Genomic DNA, 20,555 nt, shown 5'->3' with positions numbered 1-20,555 from the left:
GCCCTGAGGGGTCTCCAGGAGGTCTCCCTGCAGCCCTGAGGGGTCCCCAGGAGGTCTCCCTGGCCCCCTGAGGGGTCCCCAGGAGGTGTCCCTGCAGCCCTGAGGGGTCCCCAGGAGGTCTCCCTGGCTCACTGAGGGGTCCCCAGGAGGTCTCCCTGGCTCCCTGAGGGGTCTCCAGGAGGTCTCCCTGGCTCCCTGAGGGGTCTCCAGGAGGTGTCCCTGCAGCCCTGAGGGGTCCCCAGGAGGTCTCCCTGCAGCCCTGAGGGGTCCCCAGGAGGAGTCCCTGCAGCCCTGAGGGGTCCCCAGGAGGTGTCCCTGCAGCCCTGAGGGGTCCCCAGGAGGTGTCCCTGGCCCCCTGAGGGGTCTCCAGGAGGTCTCCCTGGCCCCCTGAGGGGTCCCCAGGAGGTCTCCCTGGCCCCCTGAGGGGTCCCCAGGAGGTCTCCCTGGCCCCCTGAGGGGTCCCCAGGAGGTGTCCCTGCAGCCCTGAGGGGTCCCCAGGAGGTCTCCCTGGCTCCCTGAGGGGTCCCCAGGAGGTGTCCCTGGCTCCCTGAGGGGTCCCCAGGAGGTGTCCCTGGCTCCCTGAGGGGTCCCCAGGAGGTCTCCCTGGCTCCCTGAGGGGTCCCCAGGAGGTCTCCCTGCAGCCCTGAGGGGTCCCCAGGAGGAGTCCCCATGGCCAGGCCGAGCCCCCAGCCCCCTGCAGCAGGCTGTGGCTGCAGGGGTGGTCGCTGCTGCCGCTGCAGGGGCCGGTGGCTTGCCGGGGGGAGGTGACAGGCAGGGGCCATGAGTCCAGCGGCCCCGGGGAGGGGGTGGGGGTGCCCCCGCCCTGCCCCCACCCCCGCAGCGGCTCATTTCCTGCCGCGGCTGCCGGCCTGGGGCAGAGTTCCTCTGCGGGAGGGGAGGGGGAGGGGGGCTGGGAGGAAGGAGAGAGGCCGGCAGGATGTGCCCTGCTTCGGACCCCGGCGACCAGCAGAGGGCGCTGCCCCCACCGCGGGGGGTGGCCAAGGGGGAGGGGGGGAAGGACCAAACCCACCTCAGACAGCAGGCCAGGGGTGGACACCAGAACTATGCTGCCTCCCAGGGGCCTCCTCAGGCAGCCAGGGGGGGCCCGGGGCTAGGGACCCCCAGCAGAGGTGGCCCCAGGGCTAGGGAGCCCCCAGGGCTAGGGAGCCCCCAGCAGAGGTGGCCCCAGGGCTGGGAAGCCCCCAAGCAGAGGGGGCCCCAGGGCTGGGAAGCCCCCAAGCAGAGGGGGCCCCAGGGCTAGGGAGCCCCCAGGGCTAGGGAGTCCCCAGCAGAGGGGGCCCCAGGGCTAGGGAGCCCCCAGCAGAGGTGGCCCCAGGGCTGGGAAGCCCCCAAGCAGAGGGGGCCCCAAGGCTAGGGAGCCCCCAGCAGAGGTGGCCCCAGGGCTAGGGACCCCCCAGGGCTAGGGAGCCCCCAGAAGAGGTGGCCCCAGGGCTAGGGACCCCCCAGGGCTAGGGAGCCCCCAGCAGAGGGGGCCCCAGGACAGGACCTACCCAGAGCTGTCAGCAGGCTGCAGCCAGTCCCAGGCCTGCAGGGAGCCATTGGTGGCAGCAGACAGCAGGGTCCTGGGCTGGTCTGGGTGCCAGCAGTGGGTGGTCACCAGGGGAGGGTCCCCAGGGCTGCTGGCCCCCCCAAAGATGTGGCCCTGGTGGGTGAAGAAGGGTTCCACCTCCCCAGCAGAGCTGCCCCAGGCCTGGGTGCTGTAGAGCTGCACAGTTCCATCGAAGCCTGGAGGGGAAGAGAGCAGAGCACAGAGCTGGAGCTGCCTCCTGCTGCAGCTGCAGGGCTCAGGACCCCTCCTCAGAGAGGGGCACAGGGGCTGGCACCTGCCCCCGGGGGGCACAGCCAGCACAGGGAAGGCTCCAGGCTGGGGGCAGAGGGGCTGGGAAGTGCCTGGGGGGAAAGGCCCTGGGGGGGTTGGTGGCAGAGGATGGAGAGGAGCCAGGGGGTGCCCAGCGGGGCAAGGAGGGCAGCAGCAGCCTGGGCTGGAGCAGCAATGGTGTGGGCAGCAGGAGCAGGGCAGGGATTGTGCCCCTGGGCTGGGCACTGGGGAGCCCACAGCTGCAAGCATGGGGGCAGGGCTGGGCAACTCCCTGCCAGGAGGACCTTGAGGGCTGGGGCAGGGCCAGAGCAGGGCAAGGAAGCTGGGGAGGGGTCTGGGGAAGGAGGAGAAGGCTGTGGAGAAGTTGTGAGGAGCAGCTGAGGGAGCTGGGGGGAAGGGCTTGGAGGAGGAGAAGAAGGAGAGGAAGGGCCTGGAGGAGGAGTGGAAGGGGTCTGGACCTACCTGAGACAGCCAAGCAGCCTTCCAGGGCAGGAGCCCAGGAGACACAGAGCAGCTGTGGGTCTGGGCTGGCCCGGGGCACCCTGCAGCGGGCCGAGGCCAAGGGCTCGGAGGCCTTCCTGAGGTCTGCCAGGGCCAGGTGGCCTCTGCCCGAGAGCAGAGCCAGCAGCGGGCAGCTGCCCCCCGCCCCGCTCCTCACCCCCAGGCTGCAGAGGGGGTGGCCCGGGGGCAGCCAGGGCCCCCCCAGGGGCTGCAGGGGGCCGGGGGGCTGCTGCCTGCAGTCTGCCAGGCAGAGCTGCCCCCCCAAGCCGCACAGCAGCAAGCTGCTGGCGTCCAGGAAGGCCAGGCCCGAGAGGCTCTCGCTGCTGCTGCAGCCTGCAGGGGGGAGGCAGGGGAGAGCAGCTCAGCCTGCAGGCAGCCAGGGCAGGACCCCCCAGCCCGGCCCAGCCTGCAGGCAGCCAGGGCAGGACCTCCCAGCCCGGCCCAGCCTGCAGCCAGCCAGGGCAGGACCTCCCAGCCCGGCCCAGCCTGCAGCCAGCCAGGGCAGGACCTCCCAGCCCGGCCCAGCCTGCAGCCAGCCAGGGCAGGACCTCCCAGCCCGGCCCAGCCTGCAGCCAGCCAGGGCAGGACCTCCCAGCCCGGCCCAGCCTGCAGCCAGCCAGGGCAGGACCTCCCAGCCCGGCCCAGCCTGCAGGCAGCCAGGGCAGGACCTCCCAGCCCGGCCCAGCCTGCAGCCAGCCAGGGCAGGACCTCCCAGCCCGGCCCAGCCTGCAGCCAGCCAGGGCAGGACCTCCCAGCCCGGCCCAGCCTGCAGGCAGCCAGGGCAGGACCTCCCAGCCCGGCCAGGACTGCTCCAGCCCAGCCCCAGCCCCAGCCTGCTCCAGCCCAGCTCCAGCCCAGCTCCAGCTCCAGCCCCAGTCTGCTCCAGCCCAGCCCCAGCCCCAGCCTGCTCCAGCCCAGCTCAGTCAGCCCCAGCCCAGCCCCAGCCCCAGCCCCAGCCCAGCCCCATCCCAGCTCAGTCAGGCCCAGCCCAGCCCCATCCCAGCTCAGTCAGCCCCAGCCCAGCCCCATCCCAGCTCAGTGAGGCCCAGCCCAGCTCCAGCCCAGCTCAGTCAGGCCCAGCCCAGCCCCAGCCCAGCCCCAGCCCAGCCCCAGCCCAGCTCAGTCAGGCCCAGCCCAGCCCCAGCCCAGCTCAGTCAGGCCCAGCCCAGCCCCAGCCCAGCCCCAGCCCAGCTCAGTCAGGCCCAGCCCAGCTCCAGCCCAGCCCCAGCCCAGCCCCAGCCCAGCTCAGTCAGGCCCAGCCCAGCTCAGTCAGGCCCAGCCCAGCCCCAGCCCAGCCCCAGCCCAGCTCAGTCAGCCCCAGCCCAGCCCCAGCCCAGCCCCAGCCCAGCCCCAGCCCAGCTCAGTCAGGCCCAGCCCAGCCCCAGCCCAGCCCAGCCCCAGCCCAGCTCAGTCAGGCCCAGCCCAGCTCAGTCAGGCCCAGCCCAGCCCCAGCCCAGCTCAGTCAGGCCCAGCCCAGCTCAGTCAGGCCCAGCCCAGCCCCAGCCCAGCCCCAGCCCAGCTCAGTCAGGCCCAGCCCAGCTCAGTCAGGCCCAGCCCAGCTCCAGCCCAGCTCAGTCAGGCCCAGCCCAGCCCCAGCCCAGCTCAGTCAGGCCCAGCCCAGCCCCAGCCCCAGCCCAGCCCAGCCCCAGCCCAGCCCCAGCCCAGCTCAGTCAGGCCCAGCCCAGCTGTGTACCTGCCCTGTAGACACTTTTCTGTGCCTCCACATCGGTGATGTGGACGCTGCTGAGCCTGGAGCCGTGCAGCACCCAGGCAGCCCTGCTGGCATGGGTGGAGAGCCTGGCCCAGGGCTGCCCAGCTGCCTGCTCTGCAGCTATGGAGCTCACACACCTCAGCAGATCTGCAGGGGGCAGACAGGGAAGGAGCTGCAATCCTCCTCAGCAGCCAGGCGGCCACAGGGCCCAGCCCCGGGGAACGGCTTGGGAGGGACCCCAAAGCTCAGCAAGCTCCAAGCCCCTGCCCTGCACCCCTGCAGACAGCTCCCCCCGGCCCAGGCTGCTCCAGGCCTCACCCAGCCTGGCCTGGGGCACCTCACAACGCTCCAAGGGACCTCCAGAGGTACCCAGAAGCCACTGCTAGCCCAGCCCCAACCCCTCCAGCCCCAGCCCTGACACCCCCCAGGCCCCAGCCCTGACCTCCCCTGCTCCAAACCCAGCCCCTCTCCATGCCCAGCCCCCTCCCTGCCCCAAACCCAGCCTCTCCCTGCCCCACACCCAGCCTCTCCCTGCCCCACACCCAGCCCCTCCAGCAGTGGGGACTCCACTGCTCCCTTCAGAGCCCAGCACCAAGGCAGGCTGCAGCAGGATTTGCCCCCTCCCCGCCCCCCTCCCCCAGAGGGCACTGAGCCCCCTCCTGCAGCCCAGAACCTCCCTCCCTTACCAGAGTCCTCTGCTGGGACCTGCCAGAGCTGCAGGGAGCTGTCTGGAGGGCCACTGGTGACCAGCAAGCTGCGGGCACAGGACCACCCAGGGGCTCACAACCACCCCGGGGGGCCCTGAGGACCACCCCAGGGACCACCAGGAACTGCCCCAGATAGGGACCAAGGACCTCTGCAGCAGGGGGAGAGAGGGGCAGGGCAGCCCCTCCGGCCCAGCCCCATCCAGCCCAGCCCTTCCGGCCCAGCCCCATCCAGCCCAGCCCCATCCAGCCCAGCCCCATCCAGCCCAGCCCCATCCAGCCCAGCCCCTCCGGCCCAGCCCCATCCAGCCCAGCCCCATCCAGCCCAGCCCCTCCGGCCCAGCCCCATCCAGCCCAGCCCCATCCAGCCCAGCCCCATCCAGCCCAGCCCCTCCGGCCCAGCCCCATCCGGCCGAGCCCCATCCAGCCCAGCCCCATCCAGCCCAGCCCCATCCAGCCCAGCCCCATCCAGCCCAGCCCCTCCGGCCCAGCCCCATCCAGCCCAGCCCCATCCAGCCCAGCCCCATCCAGCCCAGCCCCATCCAGCCCAGCACCTCCAGCCCAGCCCCATCCAGCCCAGCCCCTCCGGCCCAGCCCCATCCAGCCCAGCCCCATCCAGCCCAGCCCCATCCAGCCCAGCCCCTCCGGCCCAGCCCCATCCAGCCCAGCCCCATCCAGCCCAGCCCCTCCGGCCCAGCCCCATCCAGCCCAGCCCCATCCAGCCCAGCTCCTCCGGCCCAGCCCCATCCAGCCCAGCACCTCCAGCCCAGCCCCATCCAGCCCAGCCCCTCCGGCCCAGCCCCATCCAGCCCAGCCCCATCCAGCCCAGCCCCATCCAGCCCAGCCCCATCCAGCCCAGCACCTCCAGCCCAGCCCCATCCAGCCCAGCCCCTCCGGCCCAGCCCCATCCAGCCCAGCCCCATCCAGCCCAGCCCCTCCAGCCCAGCCCCATCCAGCCCAGCCCCATCCAGCCCAGCCCCATCCAGCCCAGCCCCATCCGGCCCAGCACCTCCAGCCCAGCCCCATCCAGCCCAGCCCCTCCGGCCCAGCCCCATCCAGCCCAGCCCCATCCAGCCCAGCCCCATCCAGCCCAGCCCCATCCAGCCCAGCACCTCCAGCCCAGCCCCATCCAGCCCAGCCCCTCCGGCCCAGCCCCATCCAGCCCAGCCCCATCCAGCCCAGCCCCATCCAGCCCAGCCCCTCCAGCCCAGCCCCATCCAGCCCAGCCCCATCCAGCCCAGCCCCTCCAGCCCAGCCCCATCCAGCCCAGCCCCATCCAGCCCAGCCCCATCCAGCCCAGCCCCATCCAGCCCAGCCCCTCCGGCCCAGCCCCTCCAGCCCAGCCCCATCCAGCCCAGCCCCATCCAGCCTAGCCCCATCCAGCCCAGCACCTCCAGCCCAGCCCCATCCAGCCCAGCCCCATCCAGCCCAGCACCTCCAGCCCAGCCCCATCCAGCCCAGCCCCTCCGGCCCAGCCCCATCCAGCCCAGCCCCATCCAGCCCAGCCCCATCCAGCCCAGTCCCATCCGGCCCAGCCCCATCCGGCCCAGCCCCATCCGGCCCAGCCCCATCCAGCCCAGCCCTTCCGGCCCAGCCCCATCCAGCCCAGCCCCATCCAGCCCAGCCCTTCCGGCCCAGCCCCATCCGGCCCAGCCCCATCCAGCCCAGCCCCATCCAGCCCAGCCCTTCCGGCCCAGCCCCATGCAGCCCAGCCCCATCCAGCCCAGCCCCATCCAGCCCAGCCCCATCCGGCCCAGCCCCCTCCAGCCCAGCCCCATCCAGCCCAGCCCCATCCAGCCCAGCCCTTCCGGCCCAGCCCCATGCAGCCCAGCCCCATCCAGCCCAGCCCCATCCAGCCCAGCCCCATCCGGCCCAGCCCCCTCCAGCCCAGCCCCATCCAGCCCAGCCCCTCCGGCCCAGTCCCCTCCAGCCCAGCCCCCTCCAGCCCAGCCCCATCCAGCCCAGCCCCATCCAGCCCAGCCCCATCCAGCCCAGCCCCATCCAGCCCAGCCCCTCCGGCCCAGCCCCTCCGGCCCAGCCCCATCCAGCCCAGCCCCATCCAGCCCAGCCCCCTCCAGCCCAGCCCTTCCGGCCCAGCCCCATGCAGCCCAGCCCCATCCAGCCCAGCCCCATCCGGCCCAGCCCCATCTAGCCCAGCCCCATCCAGCCCAGCCCCATCCAGCCCAGCCCCATCCGGCCCAGCCCCATCTAGCCCAGCCCCATCCAGCCCAGCCCCTCCGGCCCAGCCCCATCTAGCCCAGCCCCATCCAGCCCAGCCCCATCCGGCCCAGCCCCCTCCAGCCCAGCCCCCTCCAGCCCAGCCCCATCCAGCCCAGCACCTCCAGCCCAGCCCCATCCGGCCCAGCCCCTCCGGCCCAGCCCCATCCAGCCCAGCCCCTCCGGCCCAGCCCCATCCAGCCCAGCCCCATGCAGCCCAGCCCCATCCAGCCCAGCCCCCTCCAGCCCAGCCCCATCCAGCCCAGCCCCCTCCAGCCCAGCCCCATCCAGCCCAGCCCCATCCAGCCCAGCCCCCTCCAGCCCAGCCTCATCCAGCCCAGCCCCATCCAGCCCAGCCCCTCCGGCCCAGCCCCATCCAGCCCAGCCCCTCCAGCCCAGCCCCATCCAGCCCAGCCCCCTCCAGCCCAGCCCCATCCAGCCCAGCCCCATCCAGCCCAGCCCCATCTAGCCCAGCCCCATCCAGCCCAGCCCCCTCCAGCCCAGCCCCATCCAGCCCAGCCCCATCCAGCCCTGCCCCAGGAAGAGCAGGCAGGGATGAAAGAGGCACAGCCAGGAGACTTCCCAGGCTCCTGTACCTCAGAGGAGATCCCTGGGGAGCCCAAAGCCTCCCTCTGGGCAGGATGTGCCCCCTGGCTCCTCCCCAGAGCCCCTGGCAGGGCTGTGGGAGGGCAGCGAGGTCCCCACCCGGAGCTGTGCTGCTGCCAAGGTGGAGCAGCAGGGCTGGGCAGCAGGCAAGGAGGAGCTGTGGCTCCCTCCAGAGCTCCTCTCCAGCCCCAGCAGCCCTGCAGGCAGCTCCTGCCCCTACCTGGTGCCTGGGAGGTGCTTCAGGTTGTGCACAGGACGCTGAGAGAAGCCCCCACACTGCACCTTGAAATCCCTCTCTGAGAGCAGGCCCTGGGGAGCAGAGGGGGAATCACAAACCCTTCCAGCCATGGGGACTCCACCACTGCCCTGGGCAGCCTGCCACAGGCCTGGGCACCCCTCCAGGGGCACCAATTGCTCCTCAGGGCCAAGCTCAACCTCCCCTGCCACAACCTGAGGCCATCTCCTCTTGGCCCAGCCCTCAGGAGCAGCCCTTGAGCCCCAGCTGGCTGCAAGCTGCTCTCAGGGAGCTGCAGAGAGCCACAAGGTCTCCCCTCAGCCTCCTCTGCTGCAGCCTCAACCCCCCCAGCTCCCTCAGCTGCTCCTCACAACTTCTCCACAGCCTTCCCCTCCTTCCCCAGACCCCTCCCCAGCTTCCTTGCCCTGCTCTGGCCCTGCCCCAGCCCTCAAGCTCCTCCTGGCAGGGAGAGCCCAACCCTGCCCCCACGCTTGCAGCTGTGGGCTCCCCAGTGCCCACCTCCCCCCTTCCCCCCTCAGCTAAGGAAAGCAGCAGCAGGAGCTGGAGCTGCCCCCAGGAGCTGTCCCCTCCTGAGTGGCTGTGGTAGGACAGGGCCAGGTCCCCCCCAGCTGCAGACCCCTCCCATCACCCCCTCACTCTTTGCTGTGGTTGGTGGCCATGAAAAGCAAACAGAGACACAGGACACAGCTCTGGGCTGACCTCAAAGCACAGAAGCAAGAGAAAGGCTTGGGAAGTATCTCTGAAAAGCCTCTAAAGCCAAGTCCCAGCTCAAGAAGGCCACACAGGGCCACAGCCAGGGGGGGTTGGAAGCTCTCCAGAGGTGGAGGCTCCAGCAGCTTTCTGGGCAGCCTGCTCCAGGCCTGCTCCATCAGGAGCTGCAGCACTGAAGGAGCCCAAAAGTGGCAGAAAAGATCTCTGGCAAAGCCTCCTGCCAAGGGCTTTGCCAAGGCTTTGTAGCCACCCTGGCACCACCTGGCTGCAGAGCTTTCTGCTCAGCCAGTGCCCAAACAGCACCTCTGTGCCAGCTGTTGTGCCCCCTCAGCCTGCTGATGTTTGTGCTTCCCCTGCTGACCCAACCAGCTCAAAGCCTCTCCTGAGAGCAGCAGAGAGCAGCCCAGGAAACCCAAGGCAGCCTCTGAAGCTGCCCCCAGGTGACACCAGAGCTCTGCTGCCATCTTGCCTCACCCACCTGGGTGCCCTTCAGCTGCAGGCTCGGAGGTGGCACCAGCTGCAGGATCTCATTGCCACCAGCCTGGCCATACCCAGCCACACAGAGCCCTTGGGGTGGGCAGAGAGAGCCAGGAACAAGGTGAGAGAGGCCTCCAGCAGCCCCTCCTGCCCAGGCCCTGAGACCCAGTCCAGGGCTCCCTCCACAGCCCCCAACCAGTTTCCCTACCCCTCATAGGTTTTTCTCTCCTCCCTCATCGGCCCCCAACCACTTTCCCTACCCCATGATCTCCCTTCCCCTCCCTCCATAACCCCCAACCACTTTCCCTACCCCATGATCTCCCTTCCCCTCCCTCCATAACCCCCAACCAGCTTCCCTCTCCCTCCCAGCCCCAGCCAAGCTCCCCCGTGCCGCCTCCCTTCTCCCCAGCCCCGCATCGTTTCCTCTATCCCCACGCCCCCACCCCTCCTTTTCCCCACCAAGCCTCCCAGCTCAGCTCAGCCCTCCCAGGAGGATCCAGCTCAGACCCTGCCCTCCCCTCAACCCCACTCACGGCTGCCCGGGGCCCACTCGATGACGCGGGTGGGGGCCTGGAGCTCGAAGTCGTGGAGATCTCCGTACCTGCGGGGGAAAAGAGGACAGGGGGAGGTCGGCGGAGCCAGAGGGCCGAGGAGGGAGCGGGGAAGCGGAGCGGAGGCCGCGAAAGGGCCTCACAAGCTCAGGGACCGCAACATCCATTCATCCTCCTCTTCCTCGGCGCTCAGCGGCTCCATGGCGACAGCCGGGGGGCGGCGCGGATCGATGACGTCACGGCGGCGGCGCGCACCAGTGACGTCGCGGAGCGCCCGGGGCGGCGCCTTCAAAGCGGCCTGGGCCGGATGGGAGCGGCAGTGAGAGCGGCGCGAGGCGCTGCTGCCGCCTGCCGGAGCGGAAGTGGCGGCCCCGACCCCGCCCCCGGGCCAAGGCAGCGCTGCGGCGGGGTTGGGGCTGCAGCGGAGGAGGCTGAGGGGAGACCTTGTGGCTCTCTGCAGCTCCCTGAGAGCAGCTTGCAGCCAGCTGGGGCTCAAGGGCTGCTCCTGAGGGCTGCGCCAAGAGGAGATGGCCTCAGGTTGTGGCAGGGGAGGTTGAGCTTGGCCCTGAGGAGCAATTGGTGCCCCTTGAGGGGTGCCCAGGCCTGTGGCAGGCTGCCCAGGGCAGTGGTGGAGTGCCCATGGGGCTGGAAGGGCTTGGGAAGGTGTGGTGCTGAGGGCCATGGGGTGGTGTTGGTTGAAGCTCAGACTCCGTGCCCCTGGAGGTCTTCCCAACCCATTCTGTGCTGAAGGTGCGCCGCCCGGCGGCCAGTTCCTCCCGGGTCTCGAACCCGCGGTCTTGACGCTGCCGTGTTGCCGCTGCCGTGTTGCCACCGCCCCTTCCCGGCATGCGACGGGCGAGCGTGCCTACGTCTCGACGCCCACTGGGATTGTAGTTCAGGGCCCCTGCGGCGGCGTGGCCGGTAGCGGGGCGAGGACTACTACTCCCAGCAGGCCATGCAGGCCGACGCCGTGACAGGCTCCTGGCTGCCGGCGCCGCCATCTTGGTTCCCCGGCTTTAGCGGCGTGTGTTTTGGGGGGGGGGGCGATGCAAACGCTGCCAGCGGCCTAGCGCCGGGAGCGAGAGGACGATGCTGGCTCTCCTGGCGTCCCTGCCGCCGCCACCGGGACTGAGGCGGCTCCTCCGGGCTCGCCCGTGGCTGGCACCGGCACGGCCTCTTTACGGGACTGCGGAGGTAGAAGAAGGAGCCGCGACCACCGGCCGCCGGCTAGGCTGGGCCGCGGCCGCCAGGGGGCGCCGTGAGGCCGCGCCGCAGCCAACCCCGAGCCGGGGGCTGCCGGGGCGGGGCGGGGCCTGGGGGGGGCGGCCGCGGGGCCCTAGGGAGAGCCCCCCGCGAGTGGGGCCCGGCCCGGGGGGGGCCCCGCGAGCAATGGGGCCGAGCGTGGGGGGCTCCCCCTTAGCCGTGGGGCCGGGCCCCTGGGGCACCCGTCTGGCAGTGGGGCCGAGCGTGGGGGGCTCCCCCTCAGCCGTGGGGCCGGGCCCCTGGGGCACCTGTCTGGCAGTGGGGCCGAGCGTGGGGGGCTCCCCCTCAGCCGTGGGGCCAGGCCCCTGGGGCACCCGTCTGGCAGTGGGGCCGAGCGTGGGGGGCTCCTCCTTACCGGGGGGGGCAGGCCCCTGGGGCCCCCCCTTGCCCCTGAGGCCGGACCCGGGGGGTACCCCCCCAGACAGGAGGCCGGACCCCAAGGGCACCCCGAGAGCGCAGGTCCTGAGCCCGCAGCTGCGGGTCTCGGCCCCGCCGCCGCCCCCCAGCCCGCCTGGCACCGCCCTGGCACCGCCCTGGCCCTGGGCTGCGGGCGCCGAGCCCGGCTGGCACCGAGAAGACCCCCGGGGCCGCGGGGGCAGGGCCGGCAGGTGTCCCCCCGGAGCTGCCGTGCCTGCCCTGCTGGCTCTGCTGGCCTCCTGCTACCTCCGAGACCACCTCTCCAAGGGTGACTATCAGCCTGGGGGGGCTGGGCAGGGCGAGGGGGCACAGAGGGGCAGGGCAGGGCCCTCCTGGGAGCTCCAGCAATGTCCTCTCGTTCCTCTTCCAGCTGCCCTGGGCTGTGGTGGAGTCCCAAAGGCTTCTGTAGAGAGCCAAGGTCCTGCTGGCCACCAGGAGAGCTGCTTGGGGGCTCCCCAGCCTGTGGGAGTTGGGGGGGGGGGTGTGGAGGGAACTGGTCCCAAGTCCCTGGTGCCAAGTTTCTATCCCTAAATCCCTTGTCCCAAGGCCTTATCCCCCAAATCCCTGGTCCCAGGGCCCTGACCCCAAGTCCTAGATCCCTGCTCCCAAGTCCCTATCCCCAAGCCCCTGGTCCCAAATCCTTATCCCCCAAATCCTTATCCCCTGGCAGCCTGCAGCACCCACAGGGGAAGTTGGAGGCAGCAGCAGCTGATTTGTGTCCCTGAGCTGCTCCTCCTGGGGACCTCTTTGGGGCAGGGTTGCAGCTGCAGGGGAAGCTGCAGGATTGCAGCCCAGAACCCCACTGAGCAGCACAGCTGAGGGGAGAGCAGCTGCCAGGAGAAGGAGCTGGGGGTGGGCACAAGGAGGTGCCCAGCAGCCAGCAAGATGCCCTGAGGGAGGCCAAAGGTGCCCTGGGGGGCATGGAGCAGAGTGTGGGCAGCAGCAGGGGCAGGGAGGTTCTGCTGCCCCTCTGCTCTGCCCTGGGGAGGCCACAGCTGCAGGGCTGGGGCCAGGGCTGGGCTGCCTAGGGCAGAGCCTGGGAAGTGCTGGGGAGAGTCCAGGGGAGGCTGGGGAGAGGCTGAGGGCCAGAGGAGGACAACAAAGCCTGGAAAAGGGTCTGGAGAAGTTGTGAGGAGCAGCTGAGGGCCGTGGGGGCTGCTGAGGCTGGAGCAGAGCAGCCCCAGAGGGGAGCTGAGCAATGCTCAGCAAGAGCTCAAGGAGCTGTGGGGGGCAAGAGCCTGGGGCTGGCATCTGCTGAGTGGTGCCCAGGGCTCAAGGGGACCCAAGGGGCAGGCAGGAGGTGCCAGCAGGAGCAACTTGCTTGGGGTGAGGCTGCTGGAGAGGCCTGGAGCAGGCTGCCCAGAGAGGCTGTGGAGAGCTTCCAACCCCCCCCCGGTGCCATGGTGCCCCTGGGCAAGCTGCTGGGGGTGCCCCTGGCCTGGGTGGGCACCAGGGGTCCCTTCCCACCACTACCCCACCCTGGTTGGGTTCTTAGTGCTGATGAGCTGCAGAAGGAAAGGAGGCAGAAGATGCTGGGGAGGGAGAGGTGAGAAGGAACCTCCCAGGGGTCATGGAAGCATGGAAGGGGCTGGGCTGGAGGCACCTTCCAGGGGCACCCAGTGCCAGCCCTGCAGCCAGCAGGGGCAGCCCCAAGCAGAGCTCAGAGCCCCAAACACCCTGCCCTGGGCTGCTGCCAGCCAGGGGGCAGCTCCCAGCTCTCTGCCTGACCTCAGCCAGGCTCTCAGCACCCTTGGGCAGCAGCTCTGTGGATCTCTGCTCCTCTCCTTCCCCACTCCAGCCAGGAGATGTCAGCCCAAGGCTGCTGTGGCTTCCTTCTGGTGTCTGGAAAGTTCTGGCTGAGGTTGCTGTGGCCTGGGGCTGACTCCAGCTCCAACCCTGGCAGCAGAAATGTTTGAGGGCTTTGGGTGCTTGGGTCCCTGCTGGAGCTGCTGCTGCTGCAGCACCAACCCTGGGGCTGGGAGGGAGGGTGGAGAGACTCAGCAGCTGAACACCATGGAAGGGTTTGGGTTGGAGAAGACCTTGGAGGGGATGGAGGCCAAGCACAGCCCCAGCACTACCACCCCATGGCCTCAGCTCCACAGCTTCCCAACCCCTCCAGCCATGGGCACTCCCCCACTGCCCTGGGCAGCCTGCCACAGGCCTGGGCACCCCTCAAGGGGCACCAATTGCTCCTCAGGGCCAAGCTCAACCTCCCCTGCCACAACCTGAGGCCATCTCCTCTTGGCCCAGCCCTCAGGAGCAGCCCTTGAGCCCCAGCTGGCTGCAAGCTGCTCTCAGGGAGCTGCAGAGAGCCACAAGGTCTCCCCTCAGCCTCCTCTGCTGCAGCCTCAACCCCCCCAGCTCCCTCAGCTGCTCCTCACAACTTCTCCACAGCCTTCTCCTCCTTCCCAGACCCCTCCCCAGCTTCCTTGCCCTGCCCTGGCCCTGCCCCAGCCCTCCTGACAGGAAGGTGCCCAACCCTGCCCCCAGGCTTGCAGCTGTGCCCTCCCCAGTGCCCTGCAGCCTCTGCCCCCACCTTGTTGCTGCCCCCTGACAGCTTTCCCTCCTCTCTCTCTTTCCAGAGGAAGCTCTGCTGGAAGCTGCCAAGATCAACAACACTGCAGAGGTCAACAGGTGAGGAGGCCTGGGGCAGGGGGCAGAGGAAGGGCTGCTGAAGGTGGGAAGGGCTGGGAGGCTCCATCAGCACTTGGGCAGGGTTGGGGCAGCAGGGGCTGGCTGCTCCCACACCCCCTGGAGATGCTTTCCTCCCCCTCTGGTCTCCAGAGCAGGGCTGCAGGGGTGCTGGAGGTGGTTGGCTGTGAGCTGGCATCAGAGCTGGGCACTGGGGAGACCTCAGCTGGCATCCTGGGGGGGCAGTTCTGGGCCTCTCACCCCCAGGAGGATGTTGAGGGGCTGGGGCTTGGCTCTTGGGTTGAGAGCTGCCAGCCAGGGCTGGGATCCAGGGAGAAGAGGAGAAGGAGGAGGGGAGAGGGGGACAAGGAGGAGGGGAGAGAGGGAGAAGAAAAAGGAGGGAAAAGGGAAGGAGAAGGAGGAGGGGAGAGGGGGAGAAGGACAAGGAGGGAAAGGGGAAGGAGAAAGGGAGAAGGAAAAAGAGGGAAGAAGAGGATGAGAAGAAGAAGAGGACAAGAAGGAGGAGAAGAAGAAGGGAAGAGTAGAGAGAAGAGAAAGGAAGAAGAGGGAGAAGGAGGAGAGAAGGGGGGGAAGGAGGAGAAGAGAGAAGGATGGGGAGGAGAAGGGGAAGGAGTAGAAGAGGAAGGATGGGGAGGAGGAGGATGAGAAGAAGCAGAAGCAGCAGCAGGGCCCTGCTGGCCTGCAGCCAGGGGCTGCCAGGAAGCTGCCAGCACTGCTGCAGCCTGGGGCTGGGCTCTGGCCACAGCCCAGCAGCTGGGAGGGGGCTGCAGGCTCTGTGCTGTCCTCTGCTGCTCCTCAGGGCAGGGAGCTGCTGCTGGGGGGGGCTGGGGACTCTGGGCCAGGCAGAGGAGGGCTGGTGGCTCTCCATGGGCAGCCCTGCACTGCTGGGCTCCTTCCTTCCCCTCCTGCCCCATGGGGACCTTCCTGCCTCATGTTGGCTGCAGGAGCTCCCTGCCCAGCTCTGCCTGAGGCCAGCAGGAAGCCCAGAGAGCTCCTGACCCCTTCCTGCTGCTTCCCACCAAGCCCAGCAGCTCCACAGCTCAGTGAGGAGACAGCAGACCCAGGCTGGAGCAGCAATGGTGTGGGCAGCAGGAGCAGGGCAGGGATTGTGCCCTCTGGGCTGGGCACTGGGGAGCCCACAGCTGCAAGCCTGGGGGCAGGGTTGGGCCCTCCCTGCCAGGAGGACCTTGAGGGCTGGGGCAGGGCCAGAGCAGGGCAAGGAAGCTGGGGAGGGGTCTGGGGAAGGAGGAGAAGGCTGTGGAGAAGTTGTGAGGAGCAGCTGAGGGAGCTGGGGGGGTTGAGGCTGCAGCAGAGGAGGCTGAGGGGAGACCTTGTGGCTCTCTGCAGCTCCCTGAGAGCAGCTTGCAGCCAGCTGGGGCTCAAGGGCTGCTCCTGAGGGCTGGGCCAAGAGGAGATGGCCTCAGGTTGTGGCAGGGGAGGTTGAGCTTGGCCCTGAGGAGCAATTGGTGCCCCTTGAGGGGTGCCCAGGCCTGTGGCAGGCTGCCCAGGGCAGTGGTGGAGTGCCCATGGCTGGAGGGGTTGGGAAGCTGTGGAGCTGTGGTGCTGAGGGCCCTGGGGTGGTGGTGCTGGGGCAGTGCTGAGGCCATGCTTGGCCTCCATCTCCTCCAAGGTCTTCTCCAACCCAAAGCTGCTGAGGTTACATCTGGAGCTCTGCTAAGCAGAGCCTGTGGTGAGGACAGGAAGCTCCATGGCAGCTCCTGCTGCAGCTCCTTTCCTTCTCTCCAAGCTGATCTTCAGAGCTCAGGGCAGGCTTGGGTTGTCCCCAGGTGGGGATGGTCCAGCAGCATCAGCTCCTCCTTGGCAGCCTGGAGAGGAGAAGGCTCCAGGGAGACCTTCTGAGGGCAGCTCTGGAGGGCTCAGCACAGGGAGGGAGCTGCTGGGGCAGGGCCAGAGGAGGCCACAGCCATGCTGGGAGGGCTCTGCTGGGTCCCCAGGCTGGGAGAGTTGGGGGAGTTCAGGGAGACCTTCTGGTGGGCTGGCAGGGCTGGAAGGGGCCCAGGAGCAAGCTGGGGACAGAGTTTGGAGCAGGAGCTGTGGGGCCAAGGGGGGATGGTTTGGAGCTCCCAGAGAGAAGATCTGGAATTAGTTCTTCAGCTGGGGACAGCCTGGCTGAGGTCAGGCAGAGAGCTGGGAGCTGCCCCCTGGCTGGCAGCAGCCCAGGGCAGGGTGTTTGGGGCTCTGAGCTCTGCTTGGGGCTGTCCCTGCTGGCTGGATGAGCTTGGAAGGAGCCTTCAACCCAACCCTGGGGGGGTTGGAGACATCTGAGAGTCTTGTCCCACCCCTTCCACCTGAAGCCCTTCTGGTTCAGCAGTGCCAGATTGAGAAGGAGGTGGCTGTGGGGGTGAAACTTTTGTCCACCCCAGACCCCCCCTCAAGGGAAGGAGACAAAAAGTTCAAGTTTTCAGCTTCCTCTTCCTCCACCTGGGCCTTGAGCACAAACTCAAACATGCCCTCAGGGGCTGCTTGGTGTCACCCTGGTGTCACCAGAGTTACTCACCCAGAACCCCCCCAGAGGGGTGAATAGGAGGAGGAACATCTGGTGGGGCTGCTGCTGCTGGAGGAGGAGGAGGAAGGGAGGGATGGAGATGGGGCTGGGGGAAGCCTCTGCTCCCTGCAGCCGGCTCTGGGCCCCACTCCCTGCCGCCGGCTCCGGCCTCCCCTCCCTGCAGGCAGCTCCAGCCTCCCTGCCTGTGCTCCCTGCAGGCAGCTCCAGCCTCCCTGCCTGTGCTCCCTGCAGGCAGCTCCAGCCTCCCTGCCTGTGCTCCCTGCAGGCAGCTCCAGCCTCCCTGCCTGTGCTCCCTGCAGCCAGCTCCAGCCTCCCTGCCTGTGCTCCCTGCAGCCAGCTCCAGCCTCCCTGCCTGTGCTCCCTGCAGGCAGCTCCAGCCCCCCTGCCTGTGCTCCCTGCAGCCAGCTCTAGCCTCCCTGCCTGTGCTCCCTGCCGCCAGCTCCAGCCTCCCTGCCTGTGCTCCCTGCCGCCAGCTCCAGCCTCCCTGCCTGTGCTCCCTGCCGCCAGCTCCAGCCTCCCTGCCTGTGCTCCCTGCAGCCAGCTCCAGCCTCCCTGCCTGTGCTCCCTGCAGGCAGCTCCAGCCTCCCTGCCTGTGCTCCCTGCAGGCAGCTCCAGCCTCCCTGCCTGTGCTCCCTGCAGGCAGCTCCAGCCTCCCTGCCTGTGCTCCCTGCAGGCAGCTCCAGCCTCCCTGCCTGTGCTCCCTGCAGGCAGCTCCAGCCTCCCTGCCTGTGCTCCCTGCAGGCAGCTCCAGCCTCCCTGCCTGTGCTCCCTGCAGGCAGCTCCAGCCTCCCTGCCTGTGCTCCCTGCAGGCAGCTCCAGCCTCCCTGCCTGTGCTCCCTGCAGCCAGCTCCAGCCTCCCTGCCTGTGCTCCCTGCAGGCAGCTCCAGCCTCCCTGCCTGTGCTCCCTGCAGCCAGCTCCAGCCTCCCTGCCTCCCCTCCCTGCAGCCAGCTCCAGCCTCCCTGCCTGTGCTCCCTGCAGCCAGCTCCAGCCTCCCTGCCTGTGCTCCCTGCAGCCAGCTCCAGCCTCCCTGCCTCCCCTCCCTGCAGCCAGCTCCAGCCTCTCTGCCTCACAGAAGCTTTGGGAGCTCCTGGCTGGCGGGGGAGCAGCCAGCTTTGGGCTCCTCCACTACCTGCAGGAGAAGTTCTGCCAGTTCCAAGCTTCCTCAACACCTTAAAGGCCTTAAGGTCCCTCCCAAGCCATGGCAAAGCTCTCTGAGATGCTTCTGCTTGCTCCCAGCCTCAGCCTGCAGCTTCCCTCCCACCTTGGGCCTTCTCTGTGCCTTGTGTTGCCCTCAGGGCTGGGGATCTGTGGGCACAAAGGAGCAGGACCAGCAGCTGGCACCACCCTGGCAATTCCAAACCACTTCCAGGTGGAACAACCCTGGCCCAGGGTGCCCAGGGAGGTGGTGGGAGCTGCCCCCCTGGCTGGCAGCAGCCCAGGGCAGGTTGGTTTGGGGCTCTGAGCTCTGCTTGGAGCTGTCCCTGCTGGCTGCAGGGCTGGCACTGGCTGCCACTGGAAGGTGGCTTCAACCCAACCCACTCCATGACTCCATGGCCTTGGAAGGTCCTTCCCACCCAGCCCATTCCATGACTCCAGGACCTGTGTGGAACCCTCAAGAGGATCTAACATGGTCAAGCAGTGGCCCAGGGCTGCCCAGGGCAGTGGTGGAGTCCCCAGCCCTGGAGGGGTTTCCAAGCTGTGTTGCTGAGGGCCATGAGGTGGTGGTGCTGGGGCAGTGCTGGGAACATGGTTGGGCTCCATCATCTCCAAGGTCTTCTTCAACCCAAATGATTTTAAGTCCAGAGAGGGGCAAGGAAGCTGAGGAGGGGTCTGGAGAAGTTGTGAGGAGCAGCTGAGGGCCCTGGGGGGTTGAGGCTGGAGCAGAGCAGCCCCAGAGGGGATCTGAGCAATGCTCAGCAAGAGCTCAAGGAGCTGTGGGGGGCAAGAGCCTGGGGCTGGCATCTGCTGAGTGCTGCCCAGGGCTCAAGGGGCAGCCAGGAGGTGCCAGCAGGAGCAACTTGTTTGGGGTGAGGCTGCTGGAGAGGCCTGGAGCAGGCTGTCCAGAGAGGCTGTGGAGAGCTTCCAACCCCCCCTGGTGCCATGGTGCCCCTGGGCAAGCTGCTGGGGATGCCCCTGGCCTGGGTGGGCTCCAGGGGTCCCCTTCCCACCACCTCCCCACCCTGGTTGGTTTCTTAGTGCTGAAGGCCCAAGGCTGAGCCATGGACAGGGATGAGCTGCAGAAGGAAAGGAGGCAGAAGATGCTGGGGAGGGAGAGGTGAGAAGGAACCTCCCAGGGGTCATGGAAGCATGGAAGGGGCTGGGCTGGAGGCACCTTCCAGGGGCACCCAGTGCCAGCCCTGCAGCCAGCAGGGACAGCCCCAAGCAGAGCTCAGAGCCCCAAACACCCTGCCCTGGGCTGGGGGCAGCCCTCTGGGCACCCTGGGCCAGGCTCTCCCCCAACCTCCTGCTGAAGACCTTCCAGATGACCTCCCTGTGGGAGCAGGCTGGGAGCTGGTGGCCATGGGAGGCTTTTCCCAGGCCTCTAAGGGGGCTCAGAGGGCAGCTGGAAGGTCTGAGGGTGGCTTTCCCCCACCCTGAGCAGGGGTTTGGGGCTCTCTGAAGCTGCTCCCTGCTGAGGCACTAAAGGAAGAGCTCTGGGGGGGACCCCAGCGAGGTGGTAGAGGCAGATGGAGCTGAGGTGTGGATTTCAGCCCCCAAGCAAGAGCAGCTGGTGGCCCTGGCTCCTGCTCCCTGTGTTTTGAGTCCAAACATGGGAGCCCTTTGTGGAGCTGATCCCCCCCCAGAGGTGGCCACCTGCCCCTCAGCAGCCCTGCCCTGAGGGACAGGAGCTGAGCTTGGCTGCACATGCACCTTGCTCCTGCCAGCCAAGCTGTTGTCTGGGGCTGCTCCTCAGCCAGGCTCTGCAGGGCAGGAGCTTGGAGAGCAGGTGAAGCTGCTGGCCCCAGAGGGTTGTCCAGGCCTGGCCCAGGCTGCCCAGGGCAGTGCTGGAGCTCCCCCAGCCCCTGGAGGGGTTCCTGCAGCTGGGCTGGCTGAGGGCCATGGTTGGATTCCATCATCTCCAAGGTCTCTTCCAAGCCAAGGGAGTCAGTGTCCAGAGCAGGGCAAGGAAGCTGGGGAGGGGTCTGGGGAAGGAGGAGAAGGCTGTGGAGAAGTTGTGAGGAGCAGCTGAGGGAGCTGGGGGGGTTGAGGCTGCAGCAGAGGAGGCTGAGGGGAGACCTTGTGGCTCTCTGCAGCTCCCTGAGAGCAGCTTGCAGCCAGCTGGGGCTCAAGGGCTGCTCCTGAGGGCTGGGCCAAGAGGAGATGGCCTCAGGTTGTGGCAGGGGAGGTTGAGCTTGGCCCTGAGGAGCAATTGGTGCCCCTGGAGGGGTGCCCAGGCCTGTGGCAGGCTGCCCAGGGCAGTGGGGGAGTGCCCATGGCTGGAGGGGTTGGGAAGCTGTGGTGCTGAGGGCCCTGGGGTGGTGGTGCTGGGGCAGTGCTGAGGCCATGCTTGGCCTCCATCCCTTCCAAGCTCTTCTCCAACCCAAACCAATCTGCTGCCTGTGGCAGAGCTGCAGAAGCTCTGCTGCTGAGGGGACCTCTGGAGCTCTGCTGAGCTGCTTCCTCCACCCTCCTGCTGAAGGAGCAGGCTGAAGCTGTGGAGCTCAGGGAGTTCAGGGAGCTTGGGAGCTCCTCAGCTCTGGTGCCCATCCTGCTGCTGCTGCTTGGCCCTTGGGGACCTGGGAGGAGCTGCATTCACTTCTTCACTTCCTTCTCCTCTCCTCTCCCCTGGCCAGGTTGGTGCTGGAAGGTGCAGATGTCAATGCCAGGCACAAGCTGGGCTGGACAGCCCTGATGGTGGCAGCCATCAGCAGGAACTCCAGGTGGGTCCCATTCTGCCTGGGGCACAGCACCAGCTGGCCCAGCTCAGCCCAAAGCCAGGCTGAGCTTCCCACAGGGCTTCCAGTTTGGCTCTTAAAGGGCTGCTGGGCTCCCTTCAAGCCCAATTTTGGCTCTCAAGGAGCTTCTGGGTTCCTTTCAAGACCATTTTTGGGTCTTAAAGAGCTTCTGGGGTCCCTTCAAAATGAGTTTTTTGGGTCTCAAAGAGCTTTTGGTGTCCTCTC

The 20,555-nt window shown here is 68.6% G+C and overlaps 2 protein-coding genes across 2 annotated transcripts in view; one reads left to right on the top strand and one right to left on the bottom strand.

Moving 5' to 3' along the window:
* Window positions 1-1,498: 1,498 nt before the first annotated feature.
* WDR73 (WD repeat domain 73) lies at window positions 1,499-10,575 on the bottom strand. The gene is made up of 9 exons (XM_054164863.1): window positions 10,290-10,575; window positions 9,830-9,922; window positions 9,557-9,712; window positions 9,025-9,113; window positions 7,800-7,888; window positions 4,739-4,806; window positions 4,035-4,199; window positions 2,303-2,674; window positions 1,499-1,746 (listed from the first exon to the last, which is right to left on the bottom strand). The coding sequence occupies exons 1-9, from the start codon at window positions 10,573-10,575 to the stop codon at window positions 1,508-1,510; spliced, it is 1,557 nt and encodes a 518-aa protein (XP_054020838.1). The 3' UTR covers window positions 1,499-1,507.
* An 88-nt stretch (window positions 10,576-10,663) lies between these two features.
* Window positions 10,664-20,555, top strand: part of CLPB (ClpB family mitochondrial disaggregase) — a 55,585-nt gene continuing 45,693 nt past the window's right edge. Inside the window, exons 1-4 of the mRNA XM_054164862.1 lie at window positions 10,664-11,522; window positions 11,625-11,659; window positions 13,839-13,888; window positions 20,229-20,315. Coding sequence (XP_054020837.1) covers window positions 10,664-11,522; window positions 11,625-11,659; window positions 13,839-13,888; window positions 20,229-20,315 — 1,031 coding nt within the window. The remainder of the gene's footprint in view (window positions 11,523-11,624; window positions 11,660-13,838; window positions 13,889-20,228; window positions 20,316-20,555) is intronic.

This window comes from Dryobates pubescens, chromosome 10 (assembly GCF_014839835.1).
Source record: "Dryobates pubescens isolate bDryPub1 chromosome 10, bDryPub1.pri, whole genome shotgun sequence".
In the NCBI taxonomy this organism is placed as follows: Eukaryota; Metazoa; Chordata; class Aves; order Piciformes; family Picidae; genus Dryobates; species Dryobates pubescens.
Note: the sequence above shows the minus strand (reverse complement) of the source record. Positions and strands in the feature narration are given on the sequence as shown.